The 18,740-nt window shown below is 37.8% G+C and overlaps 1 protein-coding gene across 1 annotated transcript in view; it reads left to right on the forward strand.

Moving 5' to 3' along the window:
* DST (dystonin) overlaps positions 1–18,740 on the forward strand; it is a 407,480-nt gene that overhangs the window by 216,470 nt on the left and 172,270 nt on the right. Inside the window, exons 14-30 of the mRNA XM_042457373.1 lie at positions 704–781; positions 879–1,040; positions 1,128–1,232; positions 2,678–2,773; positions 3,878–4,003; positions 5,270–5,422; positions 5,682–5,836; positions 6,015–6,141; positions 7,086–7,269; positions 9,627–9,784; positions 11,037–11,215; positions 11,551–11,689; positions 12,421–12,614; positions 14,971–15,133; positions 15,893–15,976; positions 16,437–16,544; positions 18,634–18,732. Of these exons, the coding sequence (XP_042313307.1) occupies positions 704–781; positions 879–1,040; positions 1,128–1,232; positions 2,678–2,773; positions 3,878–4,003; positions 5,270–5,422; positions 5,682–5,836; positions 6,015–6,141; positions 7,086–7,269; positions 9,627–9,784; positions 11,037–11,215; positions 11,551–11,689; positions 12,421–12,614; positions 14,971–15,133; positions 15,893–15,976; positions 16,437–16,544; positions 18,634–18,732 (2,310 nt within the window). The remainder of the gene's footprint in view (positions 1–703; positions 782–878; positions 1,041–1,127; positions 1,233–2,677; positions 2,774–3,877; positions 4,004–5,269; positions 5,423–5,681; positions 5,837–6,014; positions 6,142–7,085; positions 7,270–9,626; positions 9,785–11,036; positions 11,216–11,550; positions 11,690–12,420; positions 12,615–14,970; positions 15,134–15,892; positions 15,977–16,436; positions 16,545–18,633; positions 18,733–18,740) is intronic.

Below are 18,740 nucleotides of genomic sequence, written 5' to 3' on the forward strand. Positions count from 1 at the left end.
CCCCAAAAAATGTATTATGTTTTTATGTTATACTGTGCCCATGTTAAGATGTCTTGTAGTGGCTAATCTTTAAGATGTCACAGGATTATTCATTATATTTGCTGGCCACATACTATCACAGCCACCCTTCTGGGAGTCATAGAACTGACCCCTGATGTTTGGCTTGAAATCTAGCTTTCTTACTGATGAAAGCAGATTTTTTTTTTTTTTTAAAAATGGAACAAATAGTTTAAGCACAGATGGTTTGTCAGTCTTTTTCTTTGACTGATTGTACCTCTAGGTTCCAGAGATTGATGATATATACCTATCTAGGCTGCAACCCTAGCCACACCTATCAGGGAGTAAGATCCACTGAACACAATTGAACTTATTGCTGAGTAGATATCAATGGTTGTTCTGTAAGTAAGTTTCATGTTGGTCTGTGAGCTCGTGTGCATATGCAGAAGAATAAGAATGTGGTAAGTTGCTTTTTGGAGTGTGTGTGTGTGTGTGAGAGAGAGAGAGATAGAGTGAGTGAGTATCAATGTAGGATATGACCATGGTAAGTGTAGTTTGATAATAGTTATGTTTTCTGCAACCACCACTATCCACTTCTTCTTCTTCCATTACATAAAATAGATGGGCCTACATGTGTTCCTCTCTCTCTCTCTCACTCTCCATCTCTCGTTTTTAAAAGTGTTTTTGTCTAATTTGTTATCTACAGATGCAAATGACTGCTCCCCTTAAACTCAGCTATGCAGAAAAATTGCACAAACTGGAAAGCCAATATGCAAAACTTTTGGTAAGGTCCTTGCTTGGACATCTGATTTTAAGATGTATGCTGCCTTGATAGTAAAATAAATGCAATTTTTATTTAAACATTTTATTATCTCTCCAAGAATACATCAAGAAATCAGGAAAGACACCTTGACACCCTTCACAATTTTGTATCACGTGCTACCAGGGAACTCATATGGTTGAATGAAAAAGAGGAGGAGGAGGTTGCATATGACTGGAGTGAAAGAAACACAAACATAGCAAGGAAAAAGGAATACCATGCAGTAAGCATAGTTAATATATTCAAAAGGAAATGTTAAATTTCTCATGTGACTGGGACTTCTAAAATGAATTATCTTTTTATTTGCAAGGAACTGATGAGAGAACTTGATCGGAAAGAAGATGTTATTAAATCAGTTCAGGAAATAGCAGAACAATTGCTTTTTGAAAACCACCCTGCCAGATTAACAATTGAGGTAGGTTGTTAAGCACTACTAAGGAAAAGGTAGATACACAGAGCTTTCATGATTCTCTATGAAGCATTGACACAATATATAGATGTGTTGAGTGAGTGCATATTCTAACCCCATGCTTCTCTTTCAGAATATGATCAATGAAATGGGAATCTTTACTATCATATTGTATATATTTGGAGTGATATGTGACATACATACTGTAATACATTGCATTTCATGTCCCTTTGGCTTTACTGTTAATTCTCCTCCCCTCCACCCCACAGTTCAATGTACCTGTGCGCAGATAAATCTTCCAACTTCTCTGCAATTGATGGAGTGCGCTCTAGTTCATGAAGACCTGTGCTTCACCAATTTTGTTAGTATTTAAGTGACGACAGAATGCTGTGTTGTTAACAGCATAAAACAAGTAAAATCTGCAACAAAATGTTGCAATGCAGAGTCCTCCTATTCATGGTGTTATGCCATGTTTCAGGAGAGTCTATTCCAATCCTTTCCACTTCCAAGAAGGAACACCTCATAAATGTTAAAATGACAGTGAAATTTGTATTCTGTGACAAGGCAGTAGTTCTGCTCTTCTTTGCATTAGGGAATTTCCTGGGAGTTTCCACTTGCAGAGGTCTCATCACAGTGCTTCCTTTTAAGGGTGTGAAGTGCAGGCACATGTTCTAACTCATAAACCTCAGATGTTGTTTGGACATTAGATTTATTTTTTGGAGTCTAGTCAAGTTGTATATTATAAGTAATCTGTTTTACTTTAAAATGTGTGTTGGCTTCAATAGGTAGGCTTAGACTTCAAAATTAATTGATGGGGCTATTGGTTCCATAGTTGTCTGACATGTTCAGAGCTGATAGTTACGTGGGTTATGTTCTGCAGCAATATGGATTTTATACAAACAGGATATTTTCCTACTAATTTATACATGTTGCAGCAAGCCACTCCTGCTAAGCCTTCTATAAACATGCAGATAAGCAATATCTGTCTCCTTTATATTAACTCCAGAATGTATGGGGTCTTTCACAAATATAGTTGGCAGTCATCTTTGAACAGAGGAAACGCCATCTGCTGGCTTGAGAGAGAGATACTTTTGACTCTTACAAGGATTTTTGAATTAGCAGTATTTAAAATATTGCTGGCCAAAGAAATTGCTCTGTCAACAAAGCAGAAATATAACAAATATTTCCCAAGACATCCAGGTTTAGAATGGCATGTAATCTAATAAGCAATATCTTTAAATTCAAAAGGCTTTACTAAATTTGTAGAGAAATACAATTGGTTCTGGTTTTTGGAGCTGCTATGTTATGTTTTTTTCTACTGTTAAGAAAGCATTCAGGCTGGCAGGTGGAAGAGCAGGGGCAGCGTGAGGACTGGCTGTATTATCCTTTTCTTTTTAATTTGAACTGCTGCTGCACAACCAAATATTACTTTTTCCCCTACCTATATCCAGGCCTATCGAGCTGCAATGCAAACCCAGTGGAGCTGGATTTTACAGCTTTGTCAATGTGTTGAACAGCATCTAAGAGAAAACACTGCATATTTTGAGGTATGTAACACATGGTTAAAATCTACAAATTTCAGCCTTAGGAACAGGAACAGCAAGAAAAAGTTGTTGTTGTTATACTTCAGTGTCTGACAGAACAGTGACTCTACAACAGATCAGAATATTGAGATCTCATGGGACACCTCCCCCCCTTGTGCTGCTACAAGTGTGTAAAACAAAAAAAGGCACAGTTGTGCTGAACTACCAGATTTATAACTAGTGTAGCTTTGTCTTGATCACTGTGCTTGTTTAAATTCTTTTTTTCGCATTGATTTTTTGTGTGTGGTTTAAATGGAAAGTGATATCAAGTTCCTTTTGATACTTACATCATGTGAAAACAGTTAGTTACTTTCACGGTTTATTTTTTCCTCTTTTTCAATTGTTTTAAGGAAGCTTAAATATCAGCTCTGCCCCACCTTCCTGCTTCTTTTGAGCTGAAGAGAAAGAACTATGCTACAACAGTAGAGAACACTCAACCATGTTTTCTTTTGTTCTGCCAGATTTTTTTGAGAGGATCAAAGCTTGGAAATAACAGAATGAAAACAGCAGTTTTAGTGATAGCACATTACTTTCTTGAATAATGAGTCAGAAGCTAAAATAGTTCCTCTTTTTGCATGTTCAACACCAGTCATTAAATGTCTTAATTTCTGGCATATTGAGCAACATTCACATGTTATTCCAAACATAATTTTAGTGGTGGGAGGTAGCACTTGCATGTTTGGAGTTCTGGTTTGGAAGGAAGAAAGGAAAAAAGGCCTGAAACAGACAGATCAAATAAAGCACCTTTTGGGCACTTTGGGGCATGGTATTCAAACAGTACAGGTCCCCAAACCTCTCTGAGGCTGCCTAAAGTGGCCCGAACCTGGGCACAAAAGGAGTGGCAAAAAGCCATTCCTACCAGCGGTCTGTTTGCTCCTTTTGCTCCATCTGCTTGACCCCAAGGAAAGAAGGAAGGTACATTTGAGGCTTCTGGTATAGAAATATACTACACTATGAATTTGTCTGCCTGGACTTCAAAATATTGTACTCACTTCTAAGTAATGACAAAAATACAGTCTTTTTACACAATAATGTATTTTTACATCCAAAATGTATATTTCATTCTAGTTTTTCAATGATGCCAAAGAGGCTGCAGATTACTTGAAGAATTTAAGAGATGCTGTACATCGAAAATACAGTTGTGACAGGTCCAGCAGTATTCATAAACTGGAAGATCTAATCCAAGAGTCCATGGTAGGATACAAAAATACTATCAGATTTCACCTATACATTTTCTATTGACGTGGTTGCACTTTTTCCCACAGGTGTAGAAGTAATGCTGGTAAACCTCAAAGTATGATAAACTTATGAAAAGAAACTAATCTGGTAATTTTCATAATAATTCTAGTTTCAGAAGAAATTAATAAAGATGCTTATATCCTAAACAATTTTCTTATCCAGAACTCTGCATAATTTTTTCTAGAGTCCTAAATTCTGCCCTAATCTTTCATCATTAATTTTGTTGGCTAGTATTCTGAACCAGACCATTTCTACTCATTTTCACAACTGAACCAAAGTGAAGGAAATCAATAACTGACTGATTATAGGCTTGGGGCACCTTACTAGAAGTTCAGTTTATGATTAACAGAACAGTGGCCATAGTCCACTAGACATGCCGTTTCAGTTGAATACATGGGCTTGTGCACATATAGAGGGCTACCCATAGTTTTCTGTCAGCTAGGCAACAGTAGATATATTCTGGCATGGTGTCTCACTGAAAGGTAGTACAGGCTGGCACTTTGTGCCGGCCTGACTGCAGAGTAGGGCTGAACTAGGGCTGAGCATCCGCACGCCCCCAGCCCTACTTTTGCTGCTTGGCCACCATCATGGTGTGTGCCCGTCCATACGGCACACGCCATGATGGCGTCTGTGGCACAGAGTGCCTAAGTTGCGCTGGCCAAAAGGGGTGTCATCATGGTGCGCGAGTGCACCAATGACGCCCCTTCCAGGAAGCTGCTCAGAGCAGCTTCTTTTGGGGTACGGATCACTGCTGCAGTGTGCGACTGCTGCGGCACCGATCCGGGGCATACAGAGGTGACATTTAGCCACCCGTCTGTATAGCCCCCTAGTTGACTAAATATGTCTTTTTTATGAATGATGAGATTTTGTTACTTAGAGGACTTCAAAGTACAGATAAATATGTAAACTGTGCCTAGTAATCAGATTTCCCCTCTCCCCCTTAGCCCTTATTATTGAAAACTGAGACATTTGGTTGGCCCAAATCAGTTCAAAATGGCTTATTCAAATAGACCATTTTTCAAGAGATGTTAACCACTTCCAACACATGACCAATAATTATTTGAGACTACTAATTACTTTTTAGATTCTGTCCTGGTGCTTTGAATAATCTTTTATCAGCCCCTGAAAATAGCAGTAGGAAACATTTTATAGTTTGAAAAGATTTTTTTTTTCAGTTGCAGCTGCTGTTAATGTTTCCCCCCTCTTTTGCATTGAATTTAGGAAGAGAAAGAACAACTCCTGCAGTACAAGAGTGCAGTGGCAGGCCTTGTTGGGAGAGCAAAGGCAGTAGTTCAGCTGAAGCCAAGGAATCCAGATAATCCACTCAAAACATCCATCCCCATTAAAGCCATCTGTGACTACAGACAAATTGAGGTGGGAACCTTGGCTTTCTTCAAATTGATTGTGGCTGTGAGAAGATAGTTGAGGTTGTATTAATGATATGTTACTGGAAATCTGTGTCATAATGAAAGCAACGTGTCTTCCTGAGTGAGGGTTTCACTGTTTGTTTTGTTTCAGCCATTTTGGTCTACTGTAACTTTTTCAGAAACAGCATTTTCAGAAATGCTTTGTAAGAATAGTATAGGAACATTTGGAATATTCAGATTTTCTGGTCTTTTGTTTTAATAAATAGATAACCATTTACAAAGATGATGAATGTGTGCTGGCAAGTAATTCTCATCGTGCAAAATGGAAAGTGATTAGTCCAAGTGGTAATGAGGCTATGGTTCCCTCCGTATGTTTCACTGTTCCTCCACCCAATAAAGAAGCAATAGACACTGCAAGCAGGTATGAATTTGCATGGTATGAACATGCAAAAAATAATATTCTAAGTGATGTTTTTTTTCCTTTTGAAAACTTTCTTTGAGATGTATTTGTATAGGAAATGCATAACAAGCACTCTTAACTCTCCTGCTTTACCACTAATTTCTGCCCATTTTTTTCTCTTTTGCTTTGTGCATTTCAGAATTGAACAGCAATATCAGAATGTCCTAGCTCTGTGGCATGAATCGCATGTAAACATGAAAAGTGTGGTCTCCTGGCACTACTTGACAAATGAAATTGAAACAGTTCGAGCTAGTAATGTTGCTTCGGTAGGTTTCTATAACAGCACTTACTCAGAATCTGCATGACCAGGTAGTCTATGATGCAGAAAGGAATAACTGTGGGGGTTTAATTATGATAGCAGCCACACAAACAAAATTCTGTACTATTTTGTTTTGTAGGACTAAATTTGTTACAGGTTGAGTTTCTCTTGTCCAGAATTCTGAAATCCAGAACACTCCAAAAACAACAACTTTTTTTATGGGTGGCTCGAGATAGTGGCACCTTTGCTTTGTGGTGGTTCAGTGTATACAAACTTTGTTTCATGCACAAAATTATTTAAAATATTGTATAAAACTATATACAGTCTATGTGTATCAGGTGTACATGAAACATAGATGAATTTTGTGTTTAGATTTGGATCCCATTTCCAAAAATACTTGAAAGTACAGGTCTGAAATCCGAACAAAATCCAAAACACTGCTGGTCCTAAACATTTCAGATAAAGGGGGAGGAGGTTAACCTGTAGTTTATCTGTGTAGGATAGGTGGAGGTTGCAGAAAGCTCTATATTTGGTGCTTTGGGCACAGTTGCTGAGGAAATGCCAGTGTTGCAATGGATTTCCTGGACCAGATACCTAAAATGTAGCTCTGTAAACATCTATATATCAAATTTAATGAGAATTCCCTGAAGCAGTTACATGGGCATTTAGAAATGTATGCATTTAAACATTTCATTTATATGCTTGGCATTCATGGCATCTTAGTGAGTCAGCTGAATGGACTTCTCTGCTTTCTGAAGCACAGTTTCTTTGCAGGCTTCTTCTGATGTGCTACCCCAGAGAGACAAGGGCTGTAACAGAAATATGCTTGCTGCATATTTGAATATTAAAATACTACCTGAGGAAAGTTACATAACATGATGAGATTTGTTACTCTGTGTACCCTGTCAGAAAGGCTTTAATTTTTTCTCTTTTGAATTTCATACATCCTAGATAAAGACACTACTGCCAGGTGAACATCAGCAGGTTTTAAGCAACTTGCAGTCCCGCTTTGATGATTTCCTGGAAGACAGTCAAGAGTCTAAAATCTTTACAGTTGCTGACATTGCACAGCTAGAAAGGGAGGTGAATGTTTGCAAGCAGTACTACCAAGAGCTCCTTAAGTCTGCAGAGAGAGGTGAGAATGGCAAATTAAGAAGGGCATATGCCTTCAGGGCTACTCAAGGATATCTGCTATATTTTTAGCTTTCCAAATGTGAACTGTACTGTATTACATGTGAATTATATTGTAGCAACTTTAGTGAGGCTAACAGCCTGATCCCATGCATTTTTACTTAGAGTGCATCTACACTGTAGAAATAATTCAGTTTGACACCACTTTAAGTGCTAGAACTCCATTCTGTGGAGTCCTAGGATTTGTAGTTTTACAATGTCTTTAGTCTTTTCTGCTAAAGGGTGTGGTGCCTCCCAAAACTACTACCAAGATTCTGTAGGATGAAGCCATGGCAGTTAAAGAGATGTCAAACTACATAATTTCTGCAGTGTAGATGCAGCCTTAGTTACTCAGCATGAAAAACAGAAAGATCAGGAGATTCAGGAAGTGACTGGGATAGGAAAAAACCCACATGCTGCACGTTTCTCCTTCAGCACTGGGTCCTTAGCGAGTGAGGAGATTGGAGCAATTGGGCCAATTGAAAATTTGGCCCTTGTGAATACCCATTTAAATTTTAAGAGCAAGCAATGAATATTTATAATAGGTTGGAATTAATGTGTTACAGATAATGATGTCATTTGTTTCTTTTTGGATTAATGTGGCACATTTCCTTTTTAGAAATAACAGGGACTACTAATGTTGATACTTTTCTGCTGTGATGTGTAGTGTTTGCTCATTACAGTTTCCCGTTGTCTTCTGTTGTCTACCTTTGCTCACATGAGAAATTATTTGCAAGGGCCCACTGGCTGTAATGGCCTTTGCATCTCTTTTCTGTGGAGTCAGGATGATTTAGTTGTCCACTGACACAGATGCTCCTGAGAATATCAATTATGAAACATAGAAAGGAAACGGGGGGGGGGGGGAACCCTACCTTAATGACTCCATAGCTTTTTATTTTGTTGGTAACATTACTCAGGACTGATTCAGACATGCTGGTATTACAAGCACAAAGGCTATTTATACCTCTACATACTTGCTGAAAATGAAATGTACATGTTATGCTTAAACAGTCTCAGATCTCAGTAGCAGAACTAAAATGAGATCTGGAACCGTATTCTCACTGGTCAGGAGCAACTATTATTTTGGCAAGTTGCTTAATAGAAGAATTTTCGGTAGGTTTGTTTTTCACAGCACAAAAAATATTTTTCTTCTGCCAAAATATTTTGTCAGGAATATTATACCAGATCATTCATGTTTGTTCACCTAGATTACATTTTAAAAATTTATAAAAGTAATATAAATGGATCTTACATTTTTTTGAAAAAAATATTACCAATATGCTTGAAGAATAATGTCTTTGACGTTTATTCTTACTGTCATAAATGTTGCATATCCATTCTGAAGATGCATAATATTGTCAAGTTCCAAAAACATAAACAATTTTTTGAAGCTAAATAGATGTGTTATATTATGCATTCAGGCTGATATTGACACAAAAAGGAAAGCAATAGCAGATTAAAGCCGATTAAACTGAACCTATCAAGATGTGTTGTGTGTATATCTGGAATAAATGATAAGGGACTCAACTGCTATAGCTTTATTATGATCTTATTATGAAAGCAGCTTTGGAAGGACCATAGACAGTCCAGCTAAACATTGTGGGAGTGCAGATGCAGTGATAATACCTGTGACTAAAGTAATGTGCATATTACGTTTGGGTGGGTGGAAGGGAGGGAGGGTAAGGGACACACCTAAATTAATTGTAAAAGTAAGGTAAATATGACTGAGAGAAGCTTTAGATACATGGGAAGCATTCCTTTACCTGGGAAGATGCCAATCTCCCCAAAATTTGTGACAGTCCATATTTCTTTTTTGAGAGAGAGACCAAAAAAGTATTTCAGATGTGATGGAGAAACTTACATAGAGAAAATACAAGTTTCTTGTTCTCCCTATTTTGCCCCACATTTTTAATACACCAGTGTTTTTTACAGTTACTTTCTAGTAATGTTGATTACATACATTTGGCCCTCCACATCCATGGATTCTGAATCCACAGATTCAGCCATCCAGAGATTGAAAGTATTTTTTTAAATCCTAAAAACAGTTTTGATCTTGTCATTTTATATAAGGGACACAATTGTACTACCCCAATATATATAATGGGATTTGAGCATCCAAGGATTTTGATATCCATGGGGGGTCCTGGAACCAAACTTCAGTGGATACCAAGGGCTCACTGTATTTCTTATAGATAGCAAAAGAGTTATAGATGGTTCTAAAAGAAGATTAAAAAATAGTTACGCTAGAATATTTGTTGTATGATATTAGACAGTCATTAAATATGCTTGAGTTTATTTGTATGCATGCCATTCCTTCAACAGAGGAGCATGAGGAATCAGTTTTCAACCTATATATCTCAGAAGTTCGAAACATCAGACTGCGTTTGGAGAACTGTGAAGATCGTTTGATAAGGCAGATTCGAACCCCACTAGAGAGAGATGATCTGCATGAAAGTGTGTTTCGGATCTCTGAACAAGAGGTGAATCTTCTGACCTTGCCTGTTTGGATGTGCTCTCCAAAACAAAATAATCAGGGTAAAACTGCATGTAGAATGCAGCTACATCTGTTCAGTTTTTAACTGAAATGTATGGAGAATCAGTTCTGCAGTATGCCAGGAGTGGAGAATCAACTGTTTAATTCTTCTGTCCCAAGCAGGCCCCCTCTGAAATCCATACACACATGCCACAGTGATAGTAAAAAGAGATTCAATGGGGTACTTTTCCTCCCAGTGTAATGTAATCCCAGTCCAGATCCACCCCCTCTTTGTGCTTAATTTTAATTTGAAAAACCACAAACACCAGGTAGAGTTACATCCTGTATATTTAACATAATGTGTAGTAAAGCACAATAACACCTAAAATCCATAAAACAATGATACCTTTAATTGGCCAACTAAAATGCACAAAGTACACGATGCAAGCTTTCATAGCTGTGTTATGTTTACACATTATGTTTCCATAATGTGTAGTGTGACTCTACACTACACATATCAATAGATTTCTTCAGATAATGATGAGCTCATAAAGGGTTCATTCAGAGGGAACTATTACAATTATCCTACTTGTGATTATGTATTTTCCCTGGATAATGATTAACCATCCATTATGAAGCCTGCCCTCCCTCCAGTCCATCTGCCTTGGTCCAGGCCTCGGAGGTTGAGAGGAACTGCTGGACCTCTTACCCTTTCTCGTCACCACTCCCTTCTCCTTCTGTATCATGTCTTTTTTAGATTGTAAGCCTGAGGGCAGGGAACCGTCTAACTAAAAAGATTGCATGTACAGCGCTGTGTAAATTTACAGCGCTTCATAAATAAAGGTTAATAATAATAATAATAATATTTGCATTAGAAGTGGGCCTCACATTTAAAGCAGACTTCTGAGTACACAAATGAAAGAAGAGGTAAGAGATTGGGGCCACACTGCTTTTTGATGTGCTCTTGGAAGCCCAAACAATTGCAGAAAATAGGCAGTTGGGTACTCTGTTGACTGCCAGTGCTTGCACTGAAAATAACCTTTGACAAAGAGTAATCTAAGCAACATTCATACAATCAGAATAGGTTTGTTTTTGTTTTGTTTTTTCACCACTCAGTCCTTTCAGAAAATCTAGAAATCATACAAAAATTCCTATCTCCCATGCTGATTGTTCATGTATCTTAATATTAGGAAGATTATTGTAATGATCTGACAACCTGCTATTGTCGGAGAAGTAACCACTTATCTTTTGTTCTGCAGAAGCTGAAGAAGGAGCTAGATCGACTCAAAGAGGACTTGGAAACAATCACGGATAAATGTGATGATTTTTTTAATCAAGCTGCTGGTTCACCCTCTGTCCCTACTCTGAGGTCAGAGCTTAACCTTGTGATTCAAAATATGAACCAGGTTTACTCCATGTCTTCCATTTACATAGAAAAGTAAGTAAGCCATCAAGCCCCTTAGAGCTTATTGCGCTTTATTATCATCATTTTGTAGTGACATATGATAGAATGGCAAACATTAATTAGTATATAAGAAGGGGAAGGCGGACCTCCTATATATTTTAAAAATATGTCATGTTGAATAAGGTTACAAATACCAATGTTGAAGCTGCTTTGCAAACATTACAGAGTTGAAAAGCAAGATATATATATATATATATATATATACATACATACATACATACACACACACACTTTTATACATATAAATAAATTTTGAAGAATTTAATGTGTTTGAAACGGTTTTTAAGGAAATTATTCCTTTGTTTCAGGTTAAAAACTGTAAATTTGGTTCTCAAAAACACTCAAGGAGCTGAAGCCCTAGTGAAATTGTATGAGACTAAACTGTGTGAAGAAGATCCATTAACTGCTGACAAGAGTAATATAGAGACCCTGATGTCTACATTAAAGGTATGATGATGGTGTCCACAAAAAGCATAATTCAGTGATTATGTATTGTTACCAATATAATAGGGTAAAATAATATCCAGTAGGGTGGTTCTGCTCAAGTCACCAATATGCTGATGACACTCTCCTTTCCATCGGATTCCAAGAAAGCTGTTTTAGTACTGACCCAGTCTTTTTCTGCACTGGAGTAGATGAGGGCAGACAAACTGAAATTCAATCCAGACAAGACAGAGGTGCTCCTGGTCAGTCAAAAGGCAGACCAGAGAATAGGAGCTATACCTGTGTTGAATGGGGTTACACTCCCCTTGAAATCTCAGGTTCAAAGCTCGGGTGTTCTTCTAGATTGAATTTCTATGTCCAAGTTTCAACAGTTACCAGGAGTATATTTGGACAGTTAAAACTAACATGCCAACTGCACCCATTCCTTGAGGTATTAGGCAGTGGTGATATATGCCTTAATTATATCCTGTTTTAAATAATTTTATACTGTTTTATGTAATGATTTTAATTATTTTTAATTTTTTGTTGTGAAGATTTTTTAACTGACTCTCTCTGGGAGCTGCCTTGGGTCCCACTCTGGAACAAAGGTGTCATACAAATGAAAGAAACAAACTGGGGATCGTGGGTCTTGGGATCGAACATATCTGAAAGGTTCTGGGCAGGAGAAAGCTAGGACTCATGTTCATTTGAAGAAACACTGTTACAACTGAGTTGTCATACATTTTAATTACTAGCAATGGAGATCAGAAGTTGATGAAAAAAGAGAAGTGTTCCATGCTCTAGAAGATGAACTCCAGAAAGCCAAAGCAGTTAGTGATCAGATGTTTAAAACACACAAGGAACGGGATCTTGACTTTGACTGGCACAAAGAGAAAGCAGATCAGCTGACGGAGAGGTGGCAAAATGTTCATTCACAGATTGAAAACAGGTTAGTACAGCTTTCTTTACAGAAACAATATAATGAAACATTTCATGGGAATGGGGAAGAGAGATCCAACAAAGTGCTATACAGGAAAACAGATCGCAAGATTTCTTTCTGTCAGTTCACATGAGTTCAGTAGGTTAAGTATAAGCCTAACCTCCTTTTGCAGGCAATGGCAGTTTTTTTGTTTTTGGTTTTTTTAATAGTTTGGATCTTTCAATTCATTTCCAGTTATTTTCTTTGAAAGCAGAAGTAGCATGACTAGCAGGAAAGTAATTGAGCACCTAATCAAATTGAGTGAAAAATGCTTGAATATCCATTTTTGTAATGACTCAAGGAAAATGCAATGGAAGGTTTCTTGATGTTCATTTTATCAGAATGATATGGAAGGAATCCACAAGGAAGCAGCTGCAGAAAGCCATGTGATGCATGTCTTATGACATCACTGTGGTTCAGTATTTTGGCATCTTGATGTTTGGAAATCATTGGTTGGGAGGCTGGAAAGGACCTCAGATGCAGATGCTTGGTCCACAATAGTAGCACTTTATGTATATACTTTTGTTCTCTCACTGGGTAAAGATTACTTTCAAATTTTCCCAACTTCAATGAGAATACGTGACCATTAAAACAAGACTTAATTAGCAGGGTGTTCCCTCCCCCATTTTGGAACTTTTGCAAAAAAAAATGCACAGAATTGTTTGGCAGGAGAAGAATATATTTTGTAAAAATTACAATAGCCATGAGTTGAGAAACATCATAAAAAGAGGGACAATTTATCAATCCCTGCTTAAATTTTTCACACATGTATGTAAGAATGAAACAAAGATTTTTTCAGGCCTCACATAGTCCAGGGTACTACTTCATAGTATTATTTATGGCAAATTAAAACACTTTTCTTTGCTTAGAAGATAAATATAAAGCAAACACTGCTTCCCTCTGACTTAATTAACTTGGCTGGCAGCAGATTATCAACAGTCAGGTGTTTTAGTGTTTGGAGTGATAGATTTTGTGTTGACTGCAGCTTGTAACTGTAAACAGACTGTTCCCTGCAAATGTTTCCCTTCCTGCTTCCTATGTTACTGCTTCCTATCAATTACGTCAGTAGATAACAAAATTTAGCTAGCTATAAATAACATTTACCTTTATTCTATAATTCTAGCCACAGTACCTTCTTGTTATTACTTACTCGTTTTTCTTTCTGACTTAGATTTGAACAGTTCATTGCAAAAGGGTTGATTTAATATAGAAACAAATAACAGATAATGGTATAGCTATGTGTTTATGTTAATACAGATATAATTACAGATAACAGATAAAGATATAGCTATATATGCAAGAGTGTGAATGAAAATTTATCAGAGATTTCAGTGCCCTTTTCTGAAATGCTTTTATATTTGTCAATATAATTTCTCCCCCCACCACCCATAGGACAAAGAATTGAGGGCATGTCCTAAAATAAGTATTCCCTGGTCTCCACTGCCTAGTCCTAAAATTGACATCCAAATCAGTAAGTTTACAGGATTGGATGTAAAAATGATTTCTGAGAGATGACAGCCCTCTGGTGGACACTCTGAACAATGACTGGTGTCTAAACTACCCTGAATCTTCAGTTGGTGCAAAGAGCTGCAGCCAGATTGCTAACTGGGGTTGGCTACAGGGATCATGCACCTTCTTTGTTGCAACAGCTTTTTAATACAGTACTTTTTAATACAGTATTAAAAAGGTCCTGAAGTGCAGAAAAAAATATTGGTCTTTTTGCTCTTGTGCAAAGGCAAAAAAATTTTTAACAGGGCACCACAACCTGTTTAATATACCTTTTATTGTCAAGGACAGCAAAATTTGCAGATATTCTTTACCAAACTGAGAAGCTGAGCCACAAATTAGGAATTTCAGATCTCACTTCTGGTTAGGAATTTTCCAGGTAGCCTTAAGAACCACTGTCAGCGTCATTCTCTCCCCTCCCTCCCCTGTACTGTTAGAAATAATAGCACCCAATTATCTTTCAGGGTTGGTGAGAGAATAATGCAGATGAAACGTGTCCAAAAATGTGCAAATATCCTTGTTGCTGCAACACATGGTGACCATACCCTAGGGTTTTCTTGGCAAGTTTTGTTCAGAGGAGGATTGCTGCTATCTTCTGCCAAGTCTGAGAGAGTGTGATTTGCCCAAGGTCACTTAGTGAGTTTCAATGGTTGAGAAGGCATTTGAACCCTGGTTTCTTAATTGCCTCTTCCAAGCACTCAAACAGCCATACCCCACTGTCTGTCAAGCAAATATCTATTGTTATTAGTATATTGTGATGATTATTTCTGCTGGATTATTTTGTTTGGTCACTGAAACTGTTTTCTTTCCAATCTCCCAGATTGCGTGATTTGGAGGGTATAAATAAATCACTAAAGTACTACAGGGATACTTACAGTGCATTGGATAATTGGATTAAACAAGTTGAAGAAACACAGCAAAAGTTCCAGGAAAACCCACCTCAGAACAGCAAAGCTCTGGCTAAACAGCTAAACCAGCAGAAGGTACAAGATCAACTTAGGTTAATGCTCATAAGCTGCCATGAGTTTGAGCAGTGGCACAGCAGCTTCTAGCAGAACTGTGTTCCCACATGAAAAGAAAGTGAACTCAAATTGTCCAATTCTAGCCTGAAGTCTGTGCCCCCCCCCCCCCGCCTCCTCCAGGGGTTGCAGTTATCCTTTTTGTTGCAATTGGAGGTATATTTAGGAAACTGTTAATCTTTTCTAGTCTCTTGGGTCTTTTTTTCAAATCAGAAAATGAGCATGTGGTTACTTCCTGTGTTTTGGCGGGGAGGAGTCTTGTCTAAGCCTTAAAAAGGTAAATGGACTGCCCCCAATGTACCCTTGCAGTGAAATAGTCAGTAGCACCCCTGGACATTTTAGGGGCACAATCTTGGGAACCACACTTTCTCCATCCCAGCTTAATTCAGTAGAAGTAATAATGAGGCTGATGTGGTGGTTTGCTCTTTCTGGCTTGAATTGAAGCCTCTCACAGCCCAATTGCCCTGGGGCTGTGATGAACACACGCCGCGGCCCCAAATAAGAGCGGAGAAGATCAGCTCCTTTTGGGGTTGGATTTGGGCTATCTTAGGCAGCTCTGGGGTGACTTCCGGGTGCTCCAGTGGTGTGTGTCATACAAATGTGACACTCCTAGAATGGCTGGAAGCTACCCCCATCTGCCTGTCTGTTTCAGACCCATGTCAGCCTCTAAGCATATGTTGATATTGTGATATATTAAAATTCCCTTTTTAATTTTTTTTACAGATGCTAGTATCTGAAATAGAGATGAAGCAGAACAAACTAGATGAATGTCAGAAATACTCAGAGCAGTACTCTGCTGCAGTAAAGGTAAAGCTACATCCATGTTGATTGTCTGCTGAATTCTTCATGAAAATGTGAGCATTGATCTGTATGCAGAATGGCAACATTCATTTTGCTATTCTTGAAACAGCAGCTTGTGTTCAGAAACAAGGGAATTTCATATGATACTTGAAGACCATTATGGTTTCTTTGTCCACAGCTGCTCCCACCCACTTTGAACATGCTGATTTCAGGGAGTGTTTTGGCATGACCTCTAAGCACACAATCCCCTTAATCACTCAAAAATTTTACATGTTGCAAAAACGACATGGAACAACCTGTTTGTTCCCCAATGATATAAGTTAAATGGTGATTACATAGCTTTTTATAATACTCCAGCATGCTAAACTGCACTGACGTTACATATTTTTGTACAGAACCACCACAAAGACTCTTACCTTAGAACAAATAGCTTACAACTTTCCTGATTTTTCTTTCTCTTTTACAGGACTATGAATTACAGACAATGACATATAGAGCCATGGTGGACTCTCAGCAAAAATCTCCTGTGAAACGCCGAAGAATGCAGAGTTCCTCTGATTTTATTATTCAAGAGGTAGGTTTGTTGACTTGTTGGTTTGCAAGTCTGCTTTTTTGGATCAAGCCCTCACAAGGCAGCTCACATAATAGAGCATTAAAAATTTAAAATACCTGTACAGTGTAAAAATCCAAATTACTCAAATATTTCCCCAGCACCTGCACCCAAGTGGTGGTTGATTAGGATGACAACGACAATGATCATGATAATAAAAAATGCAGATATATTAAAATATGCAGCAGGAGGACAGATAACTAAATACAGGTTGAAAATGTAGCAGGTAGGGAAAAGAAAACATAATGGAAAAGATGAGTCTTTGAAGACTCTCTTAAAAATATTCCATTGACCATGCAAGCCAAGCCAGTTAATAGCAACAGTTTTTCCTTTAACTTGTACTGGATTCATTAGCAGCCGCTTCAGGCTTGTGGAACTGCAGTCAAGCCACCAGAATTACTGAGATTAGAGGGCAGGCTGCTCAGTGGGCATTTCTGTGTTCCTTCCCACAGCATTATCTAATATATTATTCTATTATCTTGAAGATAGCTTGTGTCATAGAGGTTAAATGCCAGTACTTCATCCACAAGGTGTGAGCTCTATCCTATGGCTCCAAGGCTCACTCAGCCTTCCATCCTTTGATGGGTCGGTGAAATGATTACTATAGGTTGAGTCTCCCTAAAATGTTTTGGGACAGAAGTGTTTTGGATTTTGGATTTTTTTGGATTGAGGAATATTTACATACAGTATACATAATGAGATATCGTGGAAATGGGACTCAAGTCTAAACTAGACATTCATTTATGTTTTGTATGCACCTTCTACACATATATTTTATACATAATATTTGTAATCATTTAGTGTATGAACCAAAGTTTGTGTATACAGAGCCACCAGAAAAGCAAATGTGTCACTATGTCAGCTACTCATATGGGCAGTTTTGGATTCTGGAACATTTTGGAATTCTGGATAAGAGATACTCAACCCATATTGCAAGTTATATGGTGCAGTAGGGTTATTTCAGTGCACAGTTTCATGTCTCTGAATATGATTAATTTTTTAGGGGCATATAACTGAAGGTTCGGGGGGGTGGGTGGCCACTTACTTGTAAAACATAAGATCTGCATGCAGAAAATTTATCTGTGGTGAGAAGAGCCAGACATTAAAGAGGAAAGTACTTCTCAGTAGAACTGGTCTCTGCCAGGATGATTGCCCTCTTGCAATGGCGTGCAAGTGCAACGGGTAGTTGGGTCATCATCCCCATTGTTGTATATCATCACAGCTACCAGTTGCACAAGGAAGCCTTGGATGCCTCCCAGAATAAGTACTGAGAATATCAAACTGCTCATGGGATGATCTGTTAAATTATCCATTTGACCCTGCACGATTATGCTAATAATTTTAGGAATATTGTGTACAACTTAAATTAAAAAGTGGAAACCAATGAGAGAATTAAAAAAGAGAGAGATTAAATTGACCAGAGTTCCGATCCCAAGCTGTGATTATAATTAGTTTGCACAGAGGCATTTTTTTCCTTATGATTGTAAATTCAACTATCAGTATTACAGAGGTGAATACAATTAAAGTGGAATGTAACCTGTGGATGAGAGGCAGAAAATAAAGAATGAAGCTATGTTTCTAAAGATGGCTGTAACCCTACAGTCTCTTTGGGATCCCTAAGCACCCCGCTCTAATGCAAGATATTGAATGATACCATTGCTTAAATAGAAAACTATTATAAAATGATGTATTGTGTGAGAGATTACAAGGTTAATTCCATGATGAATTGGTTTTTCATCTTTTATTCCTGAGAACATTTCCACAGCTGCTACTCCCAGAGCAGAGGGATGTCAACTCCACTCAACACCCTATTAGTTACACTGAATATTTCAGGGATCTATTTACGTAACATGCGTACTTCTATTGTAGCTTTTATATTGTAACTCACAAAGACACAATAATGCATTGCTGATATATGGGCTCTTATTTTCCAAAGACCTCTTTTTTCTTTCAGAAAACATTGTGCAATGTTATTTTTTCTTAGTTTAAAAAAGGTACCACAGCATTTATGTATTTCAGCCTGATTAGTACCATTCCTCATTTTTTATTGCAGTTTATGGATTTACGAACCCGCTATACAGCTTTGATAACCCTGATGACTCAGTATATAAAGTTTGCAGGTGACTCTCTGAAAAGGTTGGAGGAGGAAGAGGTAAGTTA

The sequence above is a fragment of the Sceloporus undulatus genome, chromosome 1 (genome assembly GCF_019175285.1).
Source record: "Sceloporus undulatus isolate JIND9_A2432 ecotype Alabama chromosome 1, SceUnd_v1.1, whole genome shotgun sequence".
Classification (NCBI taxonomy): Eukaryota; Metazoa; Chordata; class Lepidosauria; order Squamata; family Phrynosomatidae; genus Sceloporus; species Sceloporus undulatus.